The 21,972-nt window shown below is 40.3% G+C and overlaps 1 protein-coding gene and 1 long non-coding RNA gene across 2 annotated transcripts; one reads left to right on the top strand and one right to left on the bottom strand.

The window, feature by feature from the left end:
• Positions 1 to 1,251: 1,251 nt before the first annotated feature.
• Positions 1,252 to 11,921, bottom strand: LOC136668497 (uncharacterized). The gene is made up of 3 exons (XR_010795505.1): positions 11,872 to 11,921; positions 8,249 to 8,378; positions 1,252 to 1,609 (listed from the first exon to the last, which is right to left on the bottom strand). It is a non-coding gene; the product is annotated as an uncharacterized lncRNA (long non-coding RNA).
• Positions 11,882 to 20,336, top strand: nipal4 (NIPA like domain containing 4). The gene is made up of 6 exons (XM_066646039.1): positions 11,882 to 12,126; positions 13,787 to 14,038; positions 15,417 to 15,473; positions 15,562 to 15,652; positions 17,803 to 17,963; positions 18,909 to 20,336. Exons 1-6 carry the CDS (start codon positions 12,087 to 12,089, stop codon positions 19,517 to 19,519), a joined length of 1,212 nt encoding a protein of 403 aa, XP_066502136.1. The 5' UTR covers positions 11,882 to 12,086; the 3' UTR covers positions 19,520 to 20,336.
• The last annotated feature ends 1,636 nt before the right edge of the window (positions 20,337 to 21,972 follow it).

Below are 21,972 nucleotides of genomic sequence, written 5' to 3'. Positions count from 1 at the left end.
CTTTAATGCCTTGGAACACGAGACTGGATTTAAGTATCGTAATAATATTTCTTATGAAATAATTGAAATCATAAAGTCTCCCTTTCTCAAAGTTCATACGCCATCTTTAATCTATATCGACCAAATTCCAGCTGCATTTCTCCTTTCATTGCCTTTCGTTCTGTGTCCTTCATGAAGAACCTGACTTGTGTGACTCATGATCTTGATCTTTTAAATTAAGTGCCTTGGATCATGATTCAGAAAAGACCGAGTGTCACCTTGAACTGAGACGTGCACATCACAATTTAAAGTTAATATTCTCATACTTTCAGCTTTGGCTTCCGTGACTTATAAGACTTTATTCACTAATTCATGTTCTGTAACCAGATCATCCTCATCAGGGTTACTGTTAATCCAGAGCCCACCTGGAGTCATAAGGGGCAAGACAGGAACACACTCTGGACAGAGGTTGTATGCTTTTATATTATTTTATTATTATTATTATTCAAATTAAAGCATATTCAGTTTCAAGGTTGAAATGTAATTACAGATCACTGCTTGTGCTGTCCTCACATTTCTGAAGTTTGTAAATCCCTTGCTTTCATTTCTCAGCTTCACTATTTGCTGTCCAACAACGACGCAGCCAGTTCAGAGAGCCACAGCCTGGGGGCCACCACAAGAGCTTATACTTCACTCTGTGCATATCATAACACACAAATTAATCACTGCTAATCCACAGAGACATGCTAAGTGGGAGCCAGCTCCCTGTAATTAAGCTTTATCCATTCATTACACATAGTGTTCTCATTTAAACTTTCCCAAAGACTCATGTCATGTCACAAATGTGAGAAACAGCACAAACAACCTTTATAGCACCCTAGTGTTTCTGCACATGCAGGCTTTTAAAGACTGCATCACTCAGATAAATATAGTGTACGCAGTCATAAGATATTTGAAAAGAATCTGTAGCAGGTTGGCAGCACTCATTAACTCTCTTTTGTTTTCTGAGGTTGATCACTATAAATCTAGGTTGCAAATATGAAGTAGTAAAATATAGTAGTGGTTCCCATGATGCTAATATATATATATATATAATATGTGTATGTTTTTTGGAAGGGTTGGAGTGAAATTAGCCATTGCTTATAATAAAAACAATAATAATAATAAAAATAATAATAATAATAATAATGATAATTAAATCAAACAACACTCCAACATTAATACTCAAAATGCTATTTATTTTTTGGAGCTATTGGACATGAGTGTAATTTATTACAAAGTACCAATAGCATTTTTAACTCTATGCATATCATGACAGATATAACTGGTGTGCTTATGCTACCAAAGACCCAGCCCACCAGACTCAGTGGCACTCCTGAAACTCTGAAGATGGGAATCTCCAAACCAGGAGGAACAGCGCAGCCTTGCCCTTACCCTGTGATTATCAAATTGTCAGAGGGAACCAATGGTGTACCAACTGAGCAAAATATGATGGCGGCACGGTGGCGCAGCAGGTAGTGTCGCAGTCACACATCTCCAGGGGTTGTGGATTCGAGTCCCGCTCCGGGTGAATGTCTGTGAGGAGTTTGGTGTGTTCTCCCCGTGTCCATGTAGGTTTCCTCCCATGGTCCTAAAACACACATGTAGGTGGATTGGTGACCCAAAAGCATCCCTAGGTGTGAATGTGTGAGTATGGATCACTCTGTGAAGGACTGGCCCCCTCCAGGGTGTGTTACTGCTTTGCGCCCAGTGATTCCAGGTAGGCTCCAAACCCACCGCGACCCTGAACTGGATAAGTAGTTACAGACAATGAATAAATACATGAATGAATCTCCATATGCATGATATGAAATGGTAAATTCTGGAACTGATGTACGTGAGCTTAAAGTCACTATCCTCAAAACCAACCATCAGCTAAAGGTGTGTAAATCCACCAGGCCTTGGGTAGTAGCTCAATTGACTTTTGAAGCTTCATCCAAGATCTTAGGAATAAGCTGGAGTGACTTTTTTGATCCAAACTAATCATCCAGGATCAGAACCTGATGCCACAGGCTGAATTTGCACAATGCTCCAGCATCAAAGGGTAAAGTAGAAGCTAATGTGGAAATAGGGACAAACACACTATTAATGCCCTCCACTTCAGAAGACATGTTGGATGAACTAATCTCTCTTGTTATTCTGAGACTAACTAAAACTTTTGAGAAAATAAGCGTGTTATGTTAATAGTCCATGGCTCACTATGGATTTATAGACAAAGAACCATGAGGGAGGGAGGCCAGGAGCAATCACTGTGTCACATTTCCATGGCTTATTGAGTCCCGAGCAGTCAGCTGACCCACGGTCTCCATAGTTACAGTAAAAGGAGCTGTGAAAGTAAACACAGCGGAGCACTCTTGAGTGCTGTGTGAACCTCATTCAGCTGATTTTCACCCTATTACACAAACAATGGAGCGTGTTTCACACCAGCCGGGCTTTCTGAATCATTTACGGCTGAGGGAAGGGAGCAAGAAGGCAAGGATAAGAAAGAGAAAGGGAGAGAGTGAGACAGAAAAGAGAGAAGATGCAGCAGACTAATCAGTACTGTGGGAATGAGTGAGTGTAATTGAGCGGGTCCATCCCTTAAAGTCCCAGGATGATAAATAGAGGGCAGCGGCAGTTGTCGGAAGACCCTTCTCAGATTAAGCAGATGAGGATGTTAAAGCAGCAGCAGGCAAATAGCAAGAACACAGCAAATGTTCTCCCCATCACACTGGGCTGATAAAAAAAGGGTGAAATAAAAAACAACAGGGAAATAAACTATTAAAGAACAGTATGCTCCCTCCATACGCACGTCATACAGCTGCTTTCTCTCTTCCACAGCAGACGTGTTCACGGCAGACAGTGATTTACATTCACTGTGGGTTTTTGGTGCTCTTTATGAGAGATAATGCTGGACCTGTCATCTCACCTCAGCAGATGTTTTTAAGGGGGGTGTCTTTATTGCACCAAGGTGAGTGAGAATTGTGTCAGATAAAACTGACAGCCTGTATCTAAACATTAATGTTAAAAGCTCCTTCTGAACATGTTTTTTTCACCCCAGTGAGTGACTAAATAAAAGATCTGCAAGGTCTTTCTTAGCTAATGCTTGAGTTCTGCCTTCCAATGGGAACATGAAAATGTGGCTACAAATGTTTAAAAAAAAACTTATGACTTTTGTGCATAGTGCCTTTATCTCTTACCATTGCATTAGAATATAAATGTGACCGTACTTTATTCAAATCAATTTTAAAAAGAAAATTCTTTAGAAAGACTATTTCTATGGACGTCTTGTTCCATCATGAAATATATGACCTCCTAATGATAAAGTTTGCTCATTATGCTGCTACATTACGTTGGCCTACATTGTATAAAAGTAATGTAAAACAGTGTTATTAAATATCAGCTGGTGTTTTTTAATTATTTTAAACACAAGACTAAGAAGTTCTGACAATATTGTCGCGTGTGGCTTTAAGGAAGTAGAGCTACCGTGAACAGCTCACATGATGCACGAAGCTCCCTGTCGCTACCCGAGGTGCGCCACTGCCTGATTTGAATAGCGCATGCGCAGAACACCATGCTTGTGTACACTACCGATAGCTTCGAAATTGTATACATTTCTTCTTCGAGTATAACTGTAAAGAGACACTGCCCTCTTTGAATGAACGTCATGTGTATGCCACATCGTTATTCATCATGTTTTGTTTAAACAAGATTACCCCAACACGGATATCATCAGCTGTAAATAAACACACTTTGCCGGTGCCGCAGTTTAAAACTGCACTGGACAGTGAGGAAAGACTAAGTCGTGTTTAAACACATTTAAAGTCACTCAGTCTTAAAGATAAAGCTCTTCTGCGCTTTCTTTGCTAGTATAATCTGTATCCCAGTAAACAAGGAATGTCCCTGGACTTTCAAAATAGGTCTAAAACTAGTCTGTCCGTCAATGACATATTTTAAACGTCAATGGACGTTCAAAATCCATCTTAATAAGTTAGTTAAGTGGTGACCAACCGATAACGTCAGTGGACGTCCAAAATGCGTTTTATACAAGTAATTTATTTCGGGACCAATTAATAACGTCAATGGACGTTACCTTTTATTTTTCAACGTTGATTAGACGACAGTCATTACGTTATTTCAACGTTGAATCAACGGCTAAATGTTTACTGGGACGTGAAGGTCTGCGCATGCGCCGTCCAAATCCTGTCGCGACACCCCACACCACTTAAGGGGAAGTTATAGAAAGTACAATGTGGTTGTTGTCGTGTTTGTGCTGTTCAGAAAGTGCATTAAGTTTAAAAGAGCCATGTCATCCTTGCCCTCCCCTTTGAACTCACTACACTGGAGTCAGAAGTGCGATTTTGATAAAGAGATATTTAGCAAATCCTCAGAGAGGATACTAATGTGAACAGCACTGAAGCCTGAGCTGACAAAATGAGGTTACCTGCCCCCAGCTTGAAGGAGCTAGCCAGCCACAAGCTTCATGGCTCATTGACTTGGTAGCGCACAAAAGCAACAACCTCACTGCATTGATAACTTTGGCGGCAGCGAGGCAGTACATTTGTGAAACATTTGCCTGTAGCCCTATACTGATTTTGGAGGCTTTAGGAAGCGGGGCTGTGTTGTCTATGCCTCTGGTAGCTACATGTCTGGGGATTAACGCGGGCATCTTCATCCTTTTCAACAAATTTGCTACTACATATTTAAACTCCAGTACTAAATGGATCCCTTGGGACGTATTTGCTGGATGACAGACCTTTTTAAAGAGTACTCTGGGCTGGGAAATGCAACCATAACAACATACTGTATATGTAGTGAAATTCCCATACCTATTCTCTGGAGTATGATTTTCTGTTTTATAAGGGCTTTGGGATGAATACTTGGGGGTGGACTGTTTGAAATTTTGCTGTCCTCCTTTTTATTAAAGGGGCAACGTATTCATGCCATATTTGCAAAATGCCTGCTGGATACTGCAGTGAGAAGCAAACATGGATGGAATAAAAACAATATAAAATGTTAAACTTCTAAACTCTGTCAACCTTATTTTTGATTACAGATAAATTTAGGCGGAATCCCCCTTTAATGTGATTTTCACTTGATCATCCCACATGAAGTCATAAATAATTTCAGCGTTAGTAAAATATGCTGCTTTAGCAGAGTTCTTCCCAAACACACTGTACGTAAACTGAAAAATGGGACTGTGTTAATCTTAAACTGATATATGTAGATTGACCAGAGGAGGATGGGTCACCCCTTGTGAGCCTTGGTTCCTCCCAAGGTTTCTTCCTCAGCTGGGGGAGTTTTTCCTTGCCACTGTCGCCCCTGGCTTGCTCACTTGAGGGTTTTACATTTGTTTTTACATTTCATGTCAAATCTTTGTCTTACTGGAATTCTATGAAGTTGCTTTGTGACAACATCAGTTGTGAAAAGCGCTATATAAATAAATTTGATTTGATTTGATTTGATTTGATTTGATATGAACCTGATTTCCAGAAACATTGGGATGCTATCTAAAAATGTATTTGGTAAATCTCTTGAATTTTTATTTGACCGAAAAATATACTATGAAAATATTTCGATTTTCTTTCACTGACAAACCTAATTATATTCTGTATTATCATTTTTCATTCATTCATTCATTCATTATCTGTAACCCTTATCCAGTTCAGGGTCACGGTGGGTCCAGAGCCTACCTGGAATCATTGGGCGCAAGGCGGGAACACACCCTGGAGGGGGTGCCAGTCCTTCACAGGGCATTATTATTATTATTATTATTATTATTATTATTATAGCATATATATTTATATAATTATAAATATTATATGTGTGTGACGATTGAGTCCTCAGGAGGGACTGTTTGAGAAACCATCATACTACCATGACATACAATGCCACATGGTCTCAGGAGTATTTTGGTAAATCACTGTGCCTTACCAAAGTTGACTGCTGCATCAAGAAACTGTATTATACAAAGAGGAATCCATGTATTAAATTTGGGCAGAAATGCTGGTGAGATCTCTGGTCCTCAAGCCTTCTGAGATTGAGGGACAGTGGTGTTCTGTGGTTGATGAGTCCATGCTGCAGTTTGATTTTTGGGGAAAGTCAGTTTTTATGTGCAGATATGGGAGGATAAAACTGATGCTTGATATTTACAGGTGCGTCTCAATAAATTAGAATATCATCAAAAACTTAAATTAATACATGCACGTGTATGCTGATATCAACACCTCTTTTCCCAGGAATGCCATGTTTATTTCAGCAGGAAAATGCAAGGCCTCATTCCGCATGAGCTACAACAGCGTGGCTTTGTAGATATGCAGCATGTGTGCTTGCCTGACCTGTCTGCAGTCCAGATCTGTATCTTATAGAAAATAAATGGCACATCATGGAGAGGAGAATCAGACAACAGTGACCACAGACTCCTGAGGAATGAGCAAAAAGCCCATCTGCAAAACTGCCTCAGTTGGTGTCTTGTTTTTACAAGAAATTACAGCATGAACCCAAATGTGGCTTGCCTTGCTGCCATCAACCGTATTATTATCATAAAAAAAGTTCTAAACCAGTGTGACTTTCCAGAGATAGGGTGACCATTTGATTTATTTTGTATATGAACAGGCAAAGCAGGAGTGGCCACAACAGCTCTCACAGTGGGACCAGAAGACCTAATCAATATTAAAGGAACTTTATTACCGAGTAGTCAACAACCATCACAGACGGAGGGAACCAGTCTAAACATGAAGGGGACAGAACTCAATTTCCACTGAGTTCATTATAGTAGAACTAGAGTGGTCTTTAATTTCTTCAATTCTTAAATAATTAAGACGTGCAATTAATAGAAAAGTTGATGTCGCCAATGCCTGTGTCCCAGATTTACAGTTTTTATTGCTTTTCTAGAAAGTGTCCCAACGTTTCTGGCAATGGGGTTTGTATGTATTAAACTTAATTAATTCAGTGCAATAAAAGTGCAACAGCTGTTTTCCGTATGAGTAGCAATAATAACATTACTGTGTGTACAGCCACCTATTTTTACTTCCCCTTTTTACATATTGTAACTTCTTGTTCTTCCTCACCTCACTGCACCACTGTAAATCAGTTCCTCTAGCCCCGCTGGTCGTATGCTGGCAGTTTGTGTTTAATCCTTTAGGGCCGTGTGTGAAAAATTGCGTCAGGTTCTCTGAAGCTGAAACTGCTGCTGTTTAACTGCTCTCGCACTTCACAACTTCACTGAAAACTTCTCTGTTCCAAAAGCAAATGCTCACCTTCTCTTATTCACCCTTGTTCTTCTCCTAGTTCTCCCAAAATGGTTGCCATGCCAACCCCAGCCATCACATTGGTTTCGCCTTCAACTTTGGAAAGCTGCAGCTGGGCTCCCGAAGCACGTCCTCCTCTTGTTGCCTTCCTCCGGCTCTTCTCATATATAAAACAGCCAAGCAGTACCGCAGTCCATTCAGGCACCAGAGAAGTGGCAGGGCTTTTAAGCCTTGGTTTGGTTTACTTTCCACACTGTGTGTATTCCAATGGCTTTCCTTCCATGTCCAGGGAAACCCTTGCATTGTGCAGTTTTATGTTTTCCCTTCTCTAAACCATCTGTCCCAGCTTACAACAGGATTTGATACTAGTGCCAGAGAACAACTGCAGAATACATTGCGAAGTTGGGCTGCAATGATTAACTGACATAGTCCATTAATCACTGACAGTGCTGCCTGTGGAAAAACTCAGGGAATGATTCTAGTGCTTTGATAGGGCTAAGTGAGAGGAAACTACATAAAGCCATTTTAGCTGCAGCCATAGTATGAAGCTTCCTTTTGAGTGATAGGCCCAGACCATTCCTGAAGGCTGTATTTAAATGAATTTTTGGGTGTATTGTTGCCTTAAAATGACAGCTTTAAAATCATTGTGATGGCGGCACGGTGGTGCAGCAGGTAGATTCGCAGTCACACAGCTCCGGGACCTGGAGGTTGTGGGTTCAAGTGCCGCTCCGGTTGACTGTCTGTGAGGAGTTTGGTGTTGGTTTCCTCCCACAGTCCAATAACACATTGGTAGTTGGATTGGAAACTCAAAAAGTGTCTGTAGGTGTGTGAGTGAGTGACTAGGTGTGTGTTGCCCTGTGAAGGACTGGCGCCCCCAGTGTATTCCCGCCTTGTGCCCAATGATTCTAGGTAGGCTCTGGACCCACCGTGACCCTGAACTGGATAAGTGGCTACAGATAATGGATGAATGAAAATGAAAATCATTGTGATGCTCCACTGACCTGTAATAGGGAGAATAGAGCTTCTGTTTTCACCACTCTGGACTCAGCACAGCAGAAACTGCACCATGTTTTTCAGGAGGAGGGTACTTGAATTCAGGACAGTGCTGTAAATGTGACTTACACTGTGCACCTGTAGGGGGAACCCAAGAGCAAGAATACCAAATCATGATAATGTTTCATTTATGATGTCATGATATCAGATTTGATGGCTTTGTGACCAAAGGCACCCTCTGTTATAATCCTGGTCGTGTCAGAAGTAGTGGTCAAATATCACATTACTGCTACTACACACATCTAAAAGAATCCAGTCACCATTAATTCATTGTCTGTAACCACTTATCCAGTTCAGGGTCGCAGTGGGCCCAGAGCCTACCTGGAATCACTGGAGGTGGAGCCAGTCCTTCACAGGGGCGACACACACTCACACTTTCTGCACGGTTATAATATGAACTTACAGATGCTCTACTTTAGCGCAGGATTTTGATACATTTTTGTAACAAATAAATGATAGAGATATACACAAATCTAACACCTGTGGTAATTGAAATATATATTGAGAACGTCTTTAGCCTGCAGGAATCTCTGAGTGAATAATGTGTTTATGTTGATGTTTACATATCAAGTGGAGAAGGGACTGAGTTTTAACGCTACTGGTGGTGGCTGCCCATGTGGCAGTGTGGATTGTTTAGCAGTGCTAGTGTGTAGGAGGTGATGAGCATGAGCGGAACTTGGCTCTGAATGATCACTGTAATTAGTACAGCACACGCACTGAACAAAAGGCATCTCCAAAATAGCAGACATATGAGAGCAGCGCATTTTGAACTCTGTCAGCTAATGGAACGTTTTGCTCTCTTGAGTGCTGTGGAGTTCGAGGCTAGGCCTACACGCCACTGTCAAAGGCATATTTGTGAGAAGAGGGAGAATAACAAACTCAAGTGACAAGCTAGTACCAACAAACCATCAGTGAGAAAATTGATTTCGCACAACTGTCATACAAGTGTAGGAGAGCTTTCAGGCATGTCAGCCATAAATACCCCTGGGCCAGTCAACTTTTAATCAGGAAACTATAGCAGACAGGCAACAGATGAGAAAGAGCAGCAGGTGAGATGCACCCTGATGATGAAGCAACCCCCACCCGAGTAAATTCAGTCATAACTGTCCTTGCTGAAAGGGCAAACTTTCAAAGAGACAATGTGTTTTATCATTTAAAAAAATGTTAGATGGACAAAGCCAGTTTCATTGTTAATACTGTGACACCAATGTTTTTATATTGCTTTGAAAACAGGAAAAGCGAATACGAAGGGCTTCTTTTATTATACAGTGGTGTGTGGCGCTATCTGGTGGAATTTTGGGGAAATTCAAACACAACTCTGCTCCTGTATTTTGTAATAACTGGTGAAAAATGATTAGATTAATTTACAACTGAACATTTTAACATCTTAATATAGTAAATCTACATATTTTTAAAATAGTAGACGCCTCCTTTGAAGTGTTGTTTTGGTTATTTTTAGTTGAACCTTTATTATTTCCATATAGTCCCCAGCCAGCAGGAAACCTTGGACACAATTTGCATCAAAGTCTCCCAGTCTGCATTAAGGTTATGAACAATGGTTGATGTGGTTCAGGACTCAGTAAGAATGGCTATGAGCAACGTGTGTGGAAAAGTGGAAAATGATTTAAATGATATTTTTCTTAAACTGTTCTCTATTTTAGAGAATGCTGTCCATGCTAGTGGAATCTGTGGTCTGGGATACATCATCACGGGACCCTGGACCATTAGGATTTCTGATGTTCATTTTCCACCCGGGTGAGCACACGTGTGCTAGGTTACAGGTCTCCATGGCTTTGTGTGTGCTGCCTGGGTTCCTCCCTTTCTACACATGCCTAGGCAAAGATAAGCAGCTGGTGTAATTAGCCTCCCCAGCCTCTCTGAAACCCCAGCACAGCTGACACCTGACACCTGTCTTTGTTGATGCTGCTGAAGCCCAAGTTTCTTCTCAGAAGGCTGGAAAACCTGTTTGTCCCATAACGAACTTGACTGAAGCCAAAGCAATTTGTGTGTTGGTCCAAGATAATTTGAGACCATATGTTGTTTGTATTCATAGTATCCCTCCACACTTAGCCAACAAAATTACACATTTAATATCTCATAATTATTAGCCTGCTAATATGTGCAATATGTTTCCACTTAGTTTATTTGGCTTAGATGTTTTAAAAATGCTGTATTTATGTAAGAATCAGGTTTTTAAAACTAGCATTATAGTGAAGCTAAATGTGTAGAAAATCATCCAGCAGCGCAGTGTATAAATCATGCCTTTTTTATGGGCTGTCTAGAAAAGTGTAGGTTTCTTATTCTTCTAAAAGACGTACTTCCTTTAGCTACTCCTCCAGCTATGAACAAGGCACATACTTGTTAGGTCTTGATTGTCTTGTGTAATCTTGTTTCATCAACACCTCAGCTCCTACATTCCTTCTGTACTGCGCTGCTGTTACTTTTCTCATGTGCAGGTGTTTAATTATAAAAGTATACATTTATTTAATAGACCAACTGAATTAACAAAGAGCCTTTATTTATATATTTATATATAAATGTTATATAAGATACAATATTAAGGAATATTTATCCAGAGTCTTGAAAAACAATTTGATGATAATCAGACAAACAACTAGAACAGAAAGTGCCTGATAACAGTGTGATCACGTGACCTACACCTGTTTGATACTCCAAACACTAGTTGACGGAGGAGAAGGTTTTTTAAATACACTGTTTGTTTTGGTCATAAATACGCCTTTCTTTTAATTGCGAGTCCATAGGTTTTTCCGCTGCGGATGTTAAAACTAAACCCCGCACTTTCCGTTGCGTCAGATTTCTAATGGAGCTGTGGAGTGTGTAGATAGCGGAAGACACGCTGATAATTTATGCATAGATTTTGTGCCGGACACAGGTGCATTACATTCCTTTTCTGTTAAGTATAAATTGTTAAAGAGTTCAGGCTACTTAAACAACCAATAACCTCATAGCCTTTTTCTAAAGTCACATAAGCATGCCATAACACTCTATTAGTGCAAGAAATATGCTACACGCCCTACAGTAAACCTCTTCAATTAGGACACTGGGCACAACCCATTGTATTCAAATGTACTGTGTATTGTGTTAAAATGGACTTCAGTCCAGGTCCAGTCACTAGTATTCTAATTAAACTACTGCAAATGGTTGTCAAAGATTGGAAATGGATTCAATTCCAAAGACAACTGTGCTACCACAATATGAAACAATATGTTTTCAATGGCTGTTTTAAAATGATCCATAGAAACCGCTTAATTTGGAATTATAGTATTTTTCAAAATGTCTGTGTATAATTAAGATGGAAAGGCTACATTGCCTGGGGAGAAATAATGTATTATTTTTTAAAATGACAACACACGTAAATTAATTGGCCATTTTAGATATTTACAAATGTATTTATTTATTTGACAGTTGTCCTTTTAAGTACTATTTCATTTCAACAACTCAACAATACATTTTTTGTTCTTCAAACTGTTGTCTTGCTCCCACCTAATGTAAATTAGCTTTGCCTAGCCTTTTTTGCTAGCAGCATGCTGGGCGTGGCCGCTGGACTCACCTGAGAGGTCCTCCATGAAGAGAGACATTTGAGGATATAGACAAGCAAGCGGATGTGGACATGTTTACGCTTTAAAGAGGGAAATAGGAATTAAATTCACTTGTTAGCAGCCATTTTCTCTCATAGACTACAGCTTCATGGAAATATTGATTAATTTTTTGCCGTTTGTGGAACAAACGCTTCATTTTTCTACGACGTTGGAATAAGCAAATACAATGCAGGTCATTCATCTTACTACAGACTACTGTCAGAATGGTACGTTTACCTAATATTTAGTAGTATTTGTAACTTTTCAACGCATGAGCTACACAGTTACCTCTGGGAGAAAATATTAAAAGAGGACTATGTGAAGTGTGTTCGTTTGTTTGTTTTTACTTCACTTTAGCGTCTTTGTAAAATACTAGAAAAGGGTCCATCTAAGGCACTCCAACGTTGTATATCAGCGTGGGCTGTGTTCATTAGCACAATATTGTGCTGGTGTTTTATTCATAAACTACTAATATAAATGATATTTTACTTTCCAAAAACGTTTTGTAATTTGTCGAGTTTTAAAGTTATTTTTGGTCCAGTTTTTAAGCCCTTAGAGTAGATAATGACTCTATATACAATAAATCACTTACTGTTGTAATAATAACTTGTGTTAAGAGCATCAGTGTTGACAGAGCAAACATGACCATTGAGATCAGTGGCTGCCCACTAGGTCAAACACCACAGTTTACTAAACTCTACCAGGAGTTTGGCAAGAACCCTATACCCCATCTCATACTCTCTTACACTGCTTTGTATTCTTACTCTTATAAATATAAACACTTATATAAAATAATATTAAGCTGTTTGGCAAGACATTAATTATTAAATATACTATAATTGTGCAGTGAAATCTGTAACTGTTACTGCATAACATTTGACAAGTCTCTCATTGATTTAGTGAACATCTTAGCACTTTAATATAGCTCATCAACTTTAATACGTGTGGTATGTTATTCATTTTCCATTTTGTCGTTATACATTTGTATATGTCTGAGCCTACTAATAACTCACTTATTTCAGATATATAAAATAATTTGTGGTGTCCAAAGTCTTGTATGTCTCTGCTCCTGTGACACTGCAGTTTCTCTCAGGATCAGTAAAGACCACTCCTTTCTAATACTACCTCTTTGCTGTTGGTATGCTGTTTTACATGTCAGTTACAGCAGAGTTCCCTTTATTTTTTCAGGAAGCTTTTAGGTGCCTGTAGGTCAATGCAGCTGTGCATCACATGGTTTTGTTTGCTGCCACAATGCTCCAGTGCCATGGCGGCATGGGTTTGACACTTGCCTTTGGTCATGGCCTGTGTATGGTTCCTTAGGTTCTCCCTGCATCTGCCCCCGCAACCACTGGGCTTGCACTGGTGTGCTCCTAGTGCCAGTACCAAGCCTGGTGAGATGAGACGATTGTGACAGGAAGGGGATCTAGCATAAAAATGTGCTAAGATGTATATGTGGATCATCATCCAGCCTTTGCTCGGGTCTTAAAAACATGGCGGCCCAGTCCGGCTTCGGGAGGCATACTAACCTGCAGAGTTTAGTTCCTGCTGTAAACCAGCACAACAGATCTAGACCATCAAGGTCTTCCAGAGCCTTTGAATATTAACGCCAGCTTTTTTTTTAAAGGCAAGGTTGTACAACTCTAGGGACAAGTTTGTTTTAAATAAATCAAGCCCATATGCACACAATTGTTAAGCATATGCCATTGTTTACACAGAGCCATCCATCAATACATGACCTTTCACAAAGAGGAAAACAACACCTTCCTCATATAAGGCAGCAGAAAAACACCCAAACAAGTGCAGCTAAACAGGATAACATTTCAGGATCTTTTTAACAAAAGAATTTCATTACATGCGTATGAATTTGCATTCTTTCTTCTGCTTTAGGGACAGTGATTCGGTTGCTTTGCCCAGCGTCCACTGCCACTTGCATGATTGACACAGGAATTAATTGGACTTCTAACCATGAAAACACTTCCATCATCACTGGGACACACCTTGGTACAGACAAATGGAGTAAATCAAGCTTCTGGACTGGCCTGACGCTGGCTGTGCTCTCAGCTGTCTTAATTGGAGGAAGTGTGATTCTGAAAAAGAAGGCACTGCTTCGTTTGGCGACAAATGGTCACACCAGGGCAGGTTAGTACCTGTGTATATGCAATTAGTGCATGCTAAAGTAAAAGAAACTCCTTTGTGTGTACCCTTTATTGGTTACAAAAGCAGCATAACATTAATATATGTTCTAAATGAATGAACACTCATTAGAAAATTGTTAATTTGGACTTTGTGAGAATTGACATGGGCACAGCAGGTAGTGTCACAGTCACACAGCTCCAGGGTCCTGGAGGTTGTGGGTTTGAGCCCTGCTCCAGGTGACTGTCTGTGAGGAGTTTGGTGTGTTCTCCCTGTGTCCATGTCAGTTCGTTTTCCTCCCACAGTCCAAAAACACACATTGGTAGGTGGATTGGTGACTCAGAAGTGTCCACAGGTGTGAGTTTGTGAATGAATGTGTGAGTGTATGTCGTCCTGTGAAGCACTCCAGGGTGTGTCCTGCCTTGCACCTAGTGATTCTGGGTACTGAAGAAGCTGATACAGACAATGAATTAATAATAATGACACCATATATATTGTCCACTACAGATACTGACCTAATAGATAGATACTTAGTGATCTGGCTCAAAATAATACAGTCCTCTGTATTATCCTCTGCACAGGAACATGCAATAAAATATCACATAGATTTATTGCAGGACTGGGTCGGATTCAGTTTCTTCGACCTGCCCCCAAAATGATCCAGATACTTCTGTTGAAATCTGCACAGTACAAATACTTGCACATGCCACCTGTTTAAATTTTTAGAAATTACATAAAAAAAAAATATATATATACTCTGTATTTCTAAAAGGTTAGCTTTCCAGAGAGGACAAATCTCTTGATTACTTACAGTGCCTCAAGCGATGATTTCAGATTAGTAATTATTGATTGAACACAGCTCCAGGGACCTGGAGGTTGTGGGTTCGATTCCCGCTCCGGGTGACTGTCTGTGAGGAGTTTGCTGTGTTCTCCCTGTGTCCACGTGGGTTTCCTCCAGGTGCTCCGGTTTCCTCCCACAGTCCAAAAACACACGTTGGTAGGTGGATTGGAAACTCAAAAGTGTCCGTAGGTGTGTATGTGTGGGTGTGTGTATGTTGCCCTGTGAAAGACTGGCGCCCCCTCCAGGGTGTATTCCTGCTTTGCACCCAATGGTTCCAGGTAGGCTCTGGACCCACCGTGACCCTGAGGGATAAACGGATACAGACAATGAATGAATGAATGAATTATTGATTGATTGAGTGAATGAATGAATAAATAACGTTAGAGGATTTCTGTTGATCCTTTCTTCATGGACATGATGTGGAAAAATGAAAATTGGAATGATAAATTAAAATACATATTTTTCTTATGAAAGTGACAATTTGCTTCTGTAGCAGAACTTGAAAATGAGCATTTCTCTGAATTGAAATTTTAATTTGTTTAGGAGAAGGAGGCCATGGCTACTTGAAGGACTGGCTGTGGTGGGGTGGACTTTTGACCAGTAAGTTTGCTGTAAATGTACCACGCCCAGTCTCAACCCTAAATGAGAGTTCTGTTGTATGATTTTTATGTGTGTTTTATTTGCACAGTGGGAGGAGGTGAAGCTGCAAACTTTGCAGCGTACATGTTTGCTCCAGCCACTGTGGTCACCCCTCTAGGAGCTCTTAGTGTCCTTTTCAGGTAATACACTGTTTCCATTTTTATATTTAAAGCAACACAATGTAAGAATGGGCTTTTTTGTCTCCTGAGCTCCCCCTACCTGCCTCACACACAACCATACCTCTCTGTCTCGCTCTCTGTCTCTCTCACTCTCAAACACAACCAACACACTTTTTCCACACTATTTCTCTCTCTCGCTGTCTCTCTCACACACTGAGTGATATTTATATCTGTCACGAACGGCTCTCAGGACTTCAGCTGATGTTGATCTGGGGGAATGTGTGTAAGCGAATAAAATGATGTTAACTATGTGATAAAACCCATATATCGCTCAGAATATACACTGAACCGTGTTATTACAACCATAAATTGTAACTTTGGTGGTGGTCTGGCAACCGACAGAAAAGCATGTATCAGCAGAAGCGATGTCCAGTCAGTCGTGTCATTAGTCACTCTCAAAAACCTCATTATAACACTGTCCTCAACAAAGCTTGGGTTCCATTGACACAGAGTGTAACTGTAGCCATTTCATCCACACAGCATCCAGAGAAAAGCACTTACTTAACGTGAAAATGTGCACTAATCCAGCAAACGTCAGCAGCTGCTTTCGTAAACAAACCTATCAATGACTAACACCGCAACACATGAAGGAATTTACAATGCAACGTACTGCTCCAGCTTGTGTCCTCATGTCTGTTTCAACTCTACTGTGTAAATTCAGTCCAGTATTAACTCTTGTACATCCGCACGTTCTCCCTCTCTTTCTCTTCTTGTTCTCCCTGCCATAATGTCCGTACCGGGAATACCAAGCTAGAATCTTCTGGAAAATACCCGTGAAATAAATTTCCCGTGAAAGCCCTCCGCCCCGTGAATCAGAAGATGCTGACTGCAGTAAACCAGCTGTGGACGCAGCATAGCGGCCGAAATAGGCTCTATTCTCCCTATTACAGCTCCGTGGGAAGATGTAATTTTAAGATAGAAATACTGGATAGTGTTCCTTTAATCCCTTTCAGATATGCACTTGTTTTTCCACCATGTAAATCTCCTGAGTCCTCTGTCAACAAATACAGTGTACAGAGGAACTGCAAAAATTAAATAATGAGGCTAGTTTTTCATGCTTCAAACCTGTGAACTTCTAGAAATCCATATTGAGTATGCATTTATAATTAATGCAGAATTAAATATTTTAATTGATTGTTTATGTAAAGGGGCGGCACAGTGGTGCAGCAGGTAGTGTCGCAGTCAAACAGGTCCTGGAGGTTGTGGGTTCGATTCCCGCTCCGGGTGACTGTCTGTGAGGAGATGGTGTGTTCTCCCCGTGTCTGCATGGGTTTCCTCCGGGTGCTCCGGTTTCCTCCCACAGTCCAAAAACACACGTTGGTAGGTGGATTGGCGACTCAAAAGTGTCTGTAGGTGTGAGTGTGTGAGTGAATGTCTGTGTGTTGCCCTGTGAAGGACTGGCGCCCCCTCCAGGGTGTATTCCTGCCTTGTGCCCAATGATTCCAGGTAGGCTCTGGACCCACTGCGACCCTGAATTGGATAAGCGTTTACAGATAATGAATGAATGAATGTTTTATGTAAATTACTTTGTGAATTATTCTTTTTTTTTATTATTTTATTTTTAGAATTTTTATTACTATGATTATTTTTGCTGTTATTGTTGTAAAGGCATTAATAAGCATGGTAATATTTAGATTGTCTGAAAATATTTAGTATATGGCTGCAATGTTTTTGTCATGGTCAATGGCAGACAGACGTTTGTTAATTTTCGTAAAAATGAGCCTTCTAAAAAAAATCACAGAATGCTTAATTGTGTGCTGTGAGCACTCTCAGATGTTCTTTGTGTGTTTGGATCAGTTGGTATTCAGAGGAACCAAAAGTAAATCACTTTGGTCAAACAATGTAGCTGTCATTTTATGGATTTTTAAACTAGTATTATATTGCATTTGCTTATTGTCTCAAGATGCAAGTTTATTATTAAGCAAATCCAATAAACAAGCCAAAGCCATCACTGTTAGACTGAACTTTTCTGTACTGTCTGAATGAGTCATGCATGTATAGTATTGACAGATATATCTGTTATAATGAGGCAGTCATATCCTTCAATCTGTGGATCATCTTGGCCTCTAGATGAAATACTGATGTTGATATTTTTGTGTTTTTCTCCCCAGTGCTGTGCTGTCCTCCCACCTCTTTGGGGAATCAATGAACCTGCTGGGGAAGCTTGGCTGCATGCTTAGTCTTCTGGGAAGCACCATAATGGTTATACATGCACCAGAAGAGGAGGCAGTGACAACTCTGAAGGAGATGACATATAAATTGCTGGACCCAGGTAAACTTGTGTATAATTTCAGACATTTTCAGACTCGGTGAATAATATTTATTTTATATTTCAATATTTCAGTTCTTGGCCTTAATTTAAAGACCCATGGAAAGTAGTTATGAACTAGTTTTGTTTTAGTATAACGTTAGTCTTATGGCTGTAGGCCAATGCTTTTTTATGCACTCATATGTAATAGAAGCAATATCAACCATAACATTATGACCACCTTCTTGTCCATCTCTTGCTCTACATACATGGTTTGCTCCCTTTCATCCTGTTCTTAAATGGTCAGGACCAGCACAGAGCAGGTATGTTTTGGGTGGTGGAGCATTCTCAGTTCTGCTAGGATTCTCAGCACTGCTTGAATAATCCCTGTCTGGGAAACCACTCCAAATCCTTTTAAGCGATAATCTAACTTTATAACCAAGTAAGAAAGTTATAAAAGTGTGTTTTTTAAAGCACATTTCCACTGAAAGTAAATAGTACGCAAGGTTACAGAGAGAGGCTGCCGATCAGTCTTCAAATAATAAATAAGTAAATAAACACATAATGAAATTAGTCCGGGTGGCACGGTGGCCCAACAGGGAGTGTCGCTATCACACTGCTCCAGGCTCCTAGGGTTGTGGGTTCGAGCCCCGCTCTGTGTGACTGTCTGTAAAGAGTTTGGGGTTGGTTTCCTCCCACGGTCCAATAACACATTGGTAGGTGGATTGGCAACTCAAAAGTGCCCATAGGTTTGAGTGGGTGAGTGTGAGTTGCTTTATGATGGACTACCGCCCCCTCCAGAGTGTGTTTTCGCCTTGAGGTAGTTTCCAGACCAACCGTGACCCTGAACTTCAAAAGCAGTTAAATACAATGAATGAATGAATGAACAAAGGAATGCCTGGATTTAATCCATCTGGAAAATACACAGACTGAAAATAAATTCTGTTTTCCTTTGCTCTACTTCTAAAGGTTTCCTTGTGTTCGCCAGCTTCCTTCTTGCAGCGTGTTTGGTTCTTATCTTCTACTTCTCTCCTCGCATTGGTCAGATCAACATATTAATCTACATCAGTATCTGCTCATTGCTGGGAGCTTTTACAGTGTCCTCTGTGAAGGGCCTTGGCATCGCAATCCGCACAGTCTTCACTGATCCTTCTGTCTTTCGCCAACCCCTCACCTGGATCCTTCTGCTGGCCTTGGTGGCATCCGTTATCATCCAAATCAACTACCTGAACAAGTCACTGGACACCTTCAACACCCTGCTGGTCTACCCTATCTACTATGTCTTCTTCACCACTGTAGTCCTGACCACCTCCATCATTCTCTTCAAAGAGTGGGTATCTATGTCAGGTGTCGACGTGGTAGGTACTATTGGGGGCTTCCTGGTCATTGTGCTGGGTGTAAGCATGCTACATCTTTTCAAGGACCTTCATGTGACTTTGGACGATCTGAGGAATAACTTGTGTCAGCCTCTGGGCCAGCACAGTCTGGCCAAGAGAGAGGACAAACACACTCTCATAGAAAATGTGGAGTGTCTGCCACCTATGAGGGAGGAAGGCCCAAGGGTCTTCATTATCAGCTAAGCAGCACATCATAGTTGTACACTGTGACAGTAATCGAGTGTTTAAGTGTTTTTGTTTTGGATTTGTAAGGGGTGCATCTTCTACTAAAAGCTGTTCATGACGAGGCTTTTAAAGCCCCTGAGAATCAGCTGTTATGAGACGGAGCTTCTAAGGCTTTAGAGCATTAGCAGCTTTCATGGATCTACAAACATTCTTCATGATTTAAAACCATGCATTTCTATGCCTTAGTTTGGGCGTTTTTCTGTGGTTCCTGACTGTAACTATTCGCAAAAATCTGTGCTAACTACAATGCACTGTTTGTTAAAATGGAGTCAATTCTGACTGATAACAAACAAAACCATTTTCTTGTAGCGGTGGGAAATATGAAAGACATTTTCTAAATATATGATACACATGACAATATTTTTCCAAACCAGTCTACCAGAATTCATAATGTTCCGCCTTAGTATTATTAATGTGTTGACACGGGTACATGTTCACCAAGGTTGGGAAATAATTTAACACAGCAACAATGTTATCACAGTCATATTCCTCACCCTTTTCTTACTTGAATGATATTCATCAACAAGCATTTTAGATGCTTAACAGTCAGTATAGTAATGAACATGAGACACTGGAAAATAATTATTGGCCAGTTTCTGATTGGCTTAACTTTTGAAATTTGCACAGAATACTACTAGTAATTTGGTGAAGATGTATACTGCAAAGCTGCCGAAGACATGAGGCAACAGCCACTGAAGTTGCTATTGCTCAGGAGTGTCAGTGACGCAGGAAAATGTAATATATTTATAATGAAAATGTATTTGTTTATTAAACAGTTTTTTTTGGCAAGCATCTTTTCGCCTGACATTTGTTGTGTGTTATTTTAATACACAGTTGGTTTGGATGTCAAATATTTAGATCCCTGACAGCGTGGTGACACTTAAATGTGAAGGTGAAGTATGTAACTGCCAATTTATCTGATGATATATTGCGAATTTGAAAACTTTTATATCCTAAGTTAGATCTACTAACTGACTAAGGTTCATTACAGTATCAGGAGTGGTGGTGCTATATTTGGAACCAATGATGTGCTAAAATGTGTTTTGTGATTCTCCCCACAATTGTAAAAGAAATTAAAGACCCATTTGCACATGATTTAAACCCATTCTACACAAATCAAACACTCATTTAACACTAACTGGGTCGAAGCAAAAAAGCCTGTTTGTGATTGTTGGGAATCATTTAGAATGTTCACGTTGGCTTATTTTGCTTGATTTTCTGAAGCCACTGCTATATTTAGATTGCCGGCATTTGTTATTGTGTTTATTTGGTTGCTGTGAAAGAGTCTTCAGGGTGTCTGAATATCTCTCCAGGGTCTTTCAACATGTCGTAATAATCTTTTAGGATTCTTTAGGGAAACTCACAGTATGTGGAGATATAGACATCAACAGTGGCTTCACAGCCTAGCAACACATCCTGCATGACACTGTTCTGTACCACGTTTTCTTTGATGTGGCTCAGAACAGCTCTGGGGCTGTCTTCTGCAGTGCAGAAATGTTCACATTTTTCTATTTGGTTTCTGTTTGAATGATTTAAAGGTGGAATGCTCAAATGTTCAAACTGGAAAATTAAAGTTGTGGATCTTCTTGAAAATGTTTCAGAGCATTCACAGCTGCTGTGTTCAGTATAGTGACAGACAGACCGGATCAACAACATGCAGAGGTCATCAGGTCAGTGACTTCAGACATCTGTGTTAATTAGGCATCATGTGGCCTGCTGTTCAAATCTTTTTGAAGACGAGGCGTTTCGTCCACACCTGCTCATTCTACATGTCTTACTCGGCAAGTCACACATTTGCTGCAGTGTTCTTCTCCTCTGGGAAAAACATGGGATGATTAGAATAGTTCTATGAGGGTTCTATGGCATTTAGTCACAAGGCTTTTACTGAGGTTGGAGACTGATGTTGAATGTTTAATTCTGAAGTAAAAACGCCACAAAATGTCATCCCAGAATAGTATTAGTTGGAGTTTTCAGACTTCAGACAATGCTCCATGGCTCAGTATGTATGTACATATAAAATGTGAATTTTGATATACTTATTTAAGTTTGACATATTGCAATCAGAACAGTGTAGATTCTGCAGATCTCTGGAACTGTACTGGAGGGACAAACCATTATTCTTCCTAAAGATATTCCCTCAGATGGTGTTAAATGAACTTGACATCTGTTGGGCCATAGCTTATGATTTACACCACTGTCGTATTCATCAAACCACTCAGTGAACCCTTGTGCCCTGTGGATGGAAGCGCATTTTTCCTGAAAGAGATCATTCTCCTGTTCAGTTGTTTCCATGTTGGATGAACGTAATCAGTCAGCAGACTATCTGTGTATTGATTTGCAGTGACACTTCCCCACTAGATGGACAAATGGATTCATGCTGTCAGCAAAATGCAGGATAATAGCCAACTGCG

This window comes from Hoplias malabaricus, chromosome 15, assembly GCF_029633855.1.
Source record: "Hoplias malabaricus isolate fHopMal1 chromosome 15, fHopMal1.hap1, whole genome shotgun sequence".
Lineage (NCBI taxonomy): Eukaryota > Metazoa > Chordata > Actinopteri > Characiformes > Erythrinidae > Hoplias > Hoplias malabaricus.
Note: the sequence above shows the minus strand (reverse complement) of the source record. Positions and strands in the feature narration are given on the sequence as shown.

What these genes read in the sequence shown, in the direction of transcription:
- nipal4 (XM_066646039.1), top strand. Translation starts at nt 12,087, where the DNA reads ATGCAGGTCATTCATCTTACTACAGACTACTGTCAGAATG. An exon ending in GTGGGGTGGACTTTTGACCA is followed by an intron (nt 15,474 to 15,561) that starts GTAAGTTTGCTG and finishes TTATTTGCACAG; the next exon opens with TGGGAGGAGGTGAAGCTGCA. An exon ending in GCTCTTAGTGTCCTTTTCAG is followed by an intron (nt 15,653 to 17,802) that starts GTAATACACTGT and finishes TTTTCTCCCCAG; the next exon opens with TGCTGTGCTGTCCTCCCACC.